The sequence below is a fragment of the Camelina sativa genome, chromosome 10 (genome assembly GCF_000633955.1).
Source record: "Camelina sativa cultivar DH55 chromosome 10, Cs, whole genome shotgun sequence".
In the NCBI taxonomy this organism is placed as follows: Eukaryota; Viridiplantae; Streptophyta; class Magnoliopsida; order Brassicales; family Brassicaceae; genus Camelina; species Camelina sativa.
In genome coordinates, this window is record NC_025694.1 from 15,476,476 (window position 1) to 15,482,905 (window position 6,430).

The following is a 6,430-nucleotide window of genomic DNA, read 5'->3' on the forward strand; positions in this document are numbered from 1 at the left end:
TTCCAACAACAAATGAACAGGAAAGCTTGATTTATTAGGCATCCAAGTTTAAAAGTATATTCGGTTTGATCCGGTTTTTTATTTGATCAAATTAAAACTTTAAAAAGTTTGAAAAAAATAAATTATAATATTTAAAAATTTAAAAAGTTAAATTTAAAAAGTTTTAATATTATAAATATTGAAACTTTTAAAAGTTTTTAAATATTATAATTTTTAAATTTTAAAAGTTTAAAATATTAGAAATATTGAAACTTTTTAAAAGGTTCAAAAATTATATTTTGAAACCTTTTAAAAGTTTAAAATATTATAAATATTTATGTAAAACATAAATTATCTTATTTATTTACGTTTGTGCTTTTTATTTCTTATGAGCAGTAAAACATATTTTTGTGTATGATTTTATAGATAAGTTGATATTTTTCATTAATTTTTTATTTTTTATCTTATTTTTTATCTTATTTTTTATTTTTATGATAAAAGAAATGATTTTGTTCTTGGAGTTTGATGGATTAACAAGTTGTGTGATAGTCTAAAAAAAGGTTTTTTAGTGGAAGAAAGTGAAGAAATTGGCGAGGATGAAGAAGAAAAAGAGTATAGCGAAGAACCAGACGGTAAAAGTAATGATGACGATTACCACAAAATTTGACAATATAAATGACAAAAAATAATATGAATAATAAGAAAACATTGAATAAAAAACACGAAAACATAGGTGGTAGCGATCAATTAAATATGAAAACGAGTTAAATTCATGATTGATATTTTTTCATGAATTTTTTATTTTTTATCTTATTTTTATTTTTATGAGAAAAGAAATGATTTTGTTCTTGGAGTTTGATGGATTAACAAGTTGTGTGATAGTCTAAAAAAGTTTTTTAGTGGAAGAAAGTGAAGAAGTTGGCGAGGATGAAGAAGAAAAAAAGTATAACGAAGAACTAGATGGTAAAAGTAATGATGACGATTACCACAAAATTTGACAATATAAATGACAAGAAATAATATGAAGAATAAGAAAACAATGAATAAAAAACACGAAAACATAGGTGATAGCGATCAATTAAATATGAAAATGAGTTAAATTCATGATGATAAAATAATTTTGTTTTTCTGGTGGTCAAAGAAATGGTTTAGGATATGTGAGGTTATCAGTTTAATTCGCCTCGCCTGGATGTCTAGTTAAATTCATAATTTTTTTGTTATCATATTTGATTTTATAACACAACTGATTTTTATATTTCAAAAAATTGTGTATATGAAATTTAACTTTTTCCTTAATACTAATTTAAATTTTAAGATAATATTTTACTACCGTCATCATTCATATATATTTTTCATCAAAATATATCAAATATACCTACGCGTAGCGTGGGTTCAAAACCTAGTTAAAATAAAACTCTTAAACTTACCATTTAGATTTTAAATCAACTTAAATAGCAAGTTTGGAATCAGAGAATTTCAATAGATAATTAAGAAATACCCTCTCACAAAAAAAAAAAAAAAAAAAAAAAAAAANTGATTAATTATGATTATTAAATTACTAAAACGTTTGGTGGTATACATTGTTTGTCATCATAAGTACCTTTTGTTTTGGCTCTACTAATAAAAGTACTTTTCCAATAAGAAGAATCCGGATCCAAACTTTTTACCACCAAAAAATAAAAAAATCATTATAGTAAAACAAAAACCGAAGTGTATAAGTTTTACATTAACATAGAGTGGTGCGACATTAATATACACTCGTACTCAATTATAAGTAAAGCAGTGTGTTAGGTGAAGTGCGGCCCCTCCTAGTGCTGCTCCCACTAAGTTTATCTTTACACTGAGGAAATCGTCTCAATGTGGCATTCCATGCTTATTTATTATTATATAACCAAAGACTCGTCTTCACAATTCATTCTCTTCTTCTCTCTTTTTTCTATTTTTCTGGCGTCTCTAATAAAATGGAGACAAAACCCTCTGTGATCTTTTTGACCATCACCATCTTCTTCGTCTGCCTTCTTGTGCATGTCACCTCCAAAACATCATCATCTCTTTGCAATGGATCGGTGGCAGAGTGCAGCCGTGTGGTGGAGACAGAGGAAGTGACGGTGATTATGGAGTCTTGGTCAAGCCAGAGGCTGACGGAGGAGCAGACACGGAAGCTTTCGTATGGAGCTTTGAGGAGGAACCAGCCTGCTTGCGACGGTGGTAATCGTGGCGAATCTTACTCCACACAATGTCTTCCTCCGCCGTCTAATCCTTATAGTAGAGGCTGCTCTAAGCATTACCGTTGCAGGCGTGACTCTTGACCATTCATTCACCAGCCATCTTTATGAATCTTTATGTTATGTAACTGTATACCCATATATATGTTCTTTTAATTTGTTAGTGAAATTTGAATTGTTTTGGTTCGAATTGTATAATCTCTTTTCAATCTTTGTAACACTCTGTGAATCTGGGGTTTCGTTTATTAGATTAAAAAAAGTGTTGGGTCGAAATCAAAATCTGAAAAAGATAGGAATATTTACATTCTAACACACTTTTCTATAAAAATTTGCATTCTAACACACTTTTGCACCACCACACACTTTTTTTATAGTGTTTTACTTTCTTACCCTCTAACTCTTTCTCTCCAAACACATTACTTCTCAACACACATCTTTCTTTTATTTTTTATTTTTCACTCTATTTTCTTTCATTTATCTTTTTTTTTCACCCTCTCTAACTCTCTCTCTCTATTTCCAAATAATTTTTATTTTTTTATCTTACTCCCTTTCTTTGATATATGTATTTGAATAATCTTGAGTAGTGAATTATCTTAATTTTTATTTGTTTATCTTACTCCCTTTCTTTGATATATTTGTTTTGGGTTTAGGGTTTAGAGGTTTAGGGTTTAGGGTTTAGGATAGATATAATGAACACTCTCATGCTTAGTTTTTTAGGGGATATGATGAGGTTAAAATTGTTTGATAGTTAACAACGATTGTTTCACCAAAACACAAGTAGTTTTCAGTGGACGTGTATAACTCATCATCCATGTGGATTTGATTTTAGAATAAGTATCCACAAATAAGACATTAGTATCCACAAATACGTCTCAACATAAGAAGACATTTTTAGCATCCACATAACAATTAACAAATATTCAACTATAATTGGATAATTATGTATTCATATATTTTTCTCTGATCATCCAAAAGTAAGTATTCGTCTAGATATGTTAACCATCCACATAATAGCGAACAATTATTCAAATATAAATAGATAATGTACAACTAATCAGTATACATAGCACCTCATCCACATGATGACATCAAATTTTCATTATACAAACCTAGTTTTTAAGATACAAATACAATTCGCTCCATACAAATTAATGGACACCAATTTTGTAAAGAATGTTGTCCACATAAACAATACATAATGGACACCATTAGAGAAACATTCTTATTGGAAGCAATGCATTATTATGTTAATTAGGCATTCTTATGTATCCACAAAAAAAAATATTCACAAAAACGTATCCACAAATAAGTATCCATCAAAAAGTATCCACAAATAAGTATCCACATAATAATTTACAAATATTAAAATATAATTGGATAATATGTAATACAATTATTCATTTTTAAATATAGTAAAATGGAATTTAAAATATAGAAAAAATAAAATTATAATGATTCATAAATACAAAATTGAAAATATATGTCCTAATAATTAAATAAAATGATTACAAAGAGAGAAAGAAATAAACAAGAAAAGAAAAAGAGAAAGAAAAAAGTGGACAATTCTAGTTAACACTTAGTTAGAGAGTTTCAATCTTTCTGGTTTTCCAAGTGTTTATAGCATAAAAACCAGTGATATAATTCTCAAATCTTTCTTTATCAATTAAAAACAACATCAATGAATTTGGAAATTTATAAAGAATCTAATACAAGGAGTCAAAAATTATTCAATTTCATGTTTTCTAGTAAAAATTCTTCAGACTTGGCTACATTTGTTAAAATTGCTATAAAATTAAATTTATGATTATGGTTTATGATCTAAAGTTTTGGATATATTAAATAATTAATAAAAAACATCGGAAAAAAGAGAAGGAATATAAGAGAAAAGACAAGAAATGAAGAGAGAGAAGAATGAGAAAGGAGACAAAATATTTTTATTTTTTTGTTGCTTTTAGTAAGAGTATAATAGTCATACAATAAATAAATAGTAGAAAATATGATGCAAAAAGTGTTCTAGCAAAAAATGTGGTTGGTTAATTTTCTTCATATCATCGTCTTTTATGCTTAGGCTTTGAAGTTTGAACTTACGTACATTGAAAAAGACTAATATTAATTTTATTTCATTTTGCCCCAAAAAAAAAATATTAATAAAATAAATTTCACACGAAAATTTGAGACAAAAACAACGATGAATACGATTATTTCATCTTCCTACTCAGTTACACAAATCATAATGATCCCATTTACATTTCTATAAGTCCCATCTCCGGCAAAGAAGAGTTGACAAAGACTTAGTGGAGCAGAGCGAGGTTGTGGTGCTTTCATAATCTATTCAACAGAGCTGAGTACAAGACACGTAACCGTATTACTTGAGACTGTTGTTGATTTCAGAAGCGTCCTTAAATTTACTCATTGACGTTGTAGCACAACGGATTCTTTTCCTCTTTGAAGGAGCCTCTTCATCATATATAGGAAGTGGATGTGACTCAAGTCTCCAAAGACCCGGTAAATGTTGCGTCTCAGTTTGTGTCTGCTCAACATTCGATTGCTCACTAAAATCTTGAAAACACTTGCTAAGTTCTTGGCTCGGCTCAGTTACTATCATTCATACACTCCCTTGCTCGGGTGCCCAAATTTTCAACCTTTTCGCACCTCTTTCACAATTCTCGTTCATGTTGTCTGCCTCATTCAGCTAGTCGAGGTAACATTCTCTGTAGCAACTTTGGTTGAACATGGTGAAGGTTCGAGTTCCATTTCAGAACCCAAAATAACGACTTCTGCATTTTCTGAGCAGGCCCTCAGACAACTCATTGGCAATTTACTCAACTCACCATCTAAATCAGTAGTAACTTCGCCTTGACCCTCGTGTGTATCTAGCAAATCATACTCATCAAGAGATTTTCCATTAGATGGTTCACTGAAAGCAGTTTCTTTCTGCAAGTTACCTTCGTTAGCATAGCTCTTTTGCAGATTGACGGGTGCGTTTATTTGCTTTTCCACAGAGACGGCCAAAGAAACTGCATAATCACGAAACAAGGAATCGCGAGGTGGGCAGTGTAGAAGATTAATCAAGGTCTGATAATACTGTAGAAGGCTCGCGGACTGCCTAGAAGCTCTGTTTCCAAGACACTGTTGTGTAAGTTTGATCATGTGCTTACATATGTATCCCTTTTCTGCCCAGCTGCAACTGCAAACCCCAAACTGTGACCCTGGATTCCACACAACATGAATTTCGTTGCCTTCACACTCATCTCTTATTTTTGCAGACATACCAGACATAACAACATCAGAATCTGGTATACTCAATGCTTTGCGGAAGGAAGTCAAACCGCTCACCCATTCCTCTTTCCAGTACCTGGCAAAATTATCTTTTCCAGAATATTCATCAAGCCAGAAGTAAGAATGTACTTTTGTCCCTAACTTATCGACCAACCAATCAGCACGTTGATAAGCTTCAGAGTCCCTCTCATTCAAAAGCCTGCACTTCAGCTGATAGTGGTAAAGCTCCATCGCTGCACAGGTCTCTTGGCTTGCCAAGGGAAGAGATTGTAACGCACTTGTCCAAGCTCCTATGATATTAGAGGGAAAAAAGTCATTCTCAAGGGATATTGTCAAAGCTCTGCAATAATTTCTGGTAGAGTGGCAAAGTACCAATGTAGAATTACATGTATACACTTGATGATACTTAGGGTGCATGAACCTTTAGACCAACCAATATATTTTAGATGACCATGCAGATAGAGTGTTAACAGGAATGAAAAGATAGAATCGGAAAATAACCTATTCTGGGAGACCAAACAGCTCTGAAGTACTCCACAAATTCTGGACTACCAACAAAATCCTCCACAAAACTGTTAAACAATGTGGCTGTTCCTTGTCTTCTACAGATTTTATCTACAGCCTCCCCAAGATGTCTTGAAATCTCAACGCGTGTCTCTGTTTCTGGACATCTCTTGAATATGTTCTTATGCCATGCATGGCGAACACGCCAAAAGGAAAGCAAGACCGGGCATTGAAATACATCCCTAAGAACATCACAAGCAATATCATTCAATATATATATTATAGAGGGTTGAATTTGGTTCCTTGTCTGAAATATATGCTTACACCAAATTTCTTATTAACAAACGAGAACAATATGGTTCAGTATCTGTTGATGAAGTGATGAACCCTATAATCTAAATATGTCAAGCTGCACCTAGCCAGTCCAACCAAGTATTCAAGAC

At 31.5% G+C, this 6,430-nt stretch overlaps 1 protein-coding gene and 1 pseudogene across 1 annotated transcript; one reads left to right on the forward strand and one right to left on the reverse strand.

Annotated features, from left to right (window-relative positions):
- LOC104719057 (protein RALF-like 32) lies at nt 1,871-2,502 on the forward strand. The gene has a single exon (XM_010436903.2). It carries the CDS (start codon nt 1,941-1,943, stop codon nt 2,286-2,288), a length of 348 nt encoding a protein of 115 aa, XP_010435205.1. The 5' UTR covers nt 1,871-1,940; the 3' UTR covers nt 2,289-2,502.
- LOC104719059 overlaps nt 4,353-6,430 on the reverse strand; it is a 5,533-nt pseudogene continuing 3,455 nt past the window's right edge.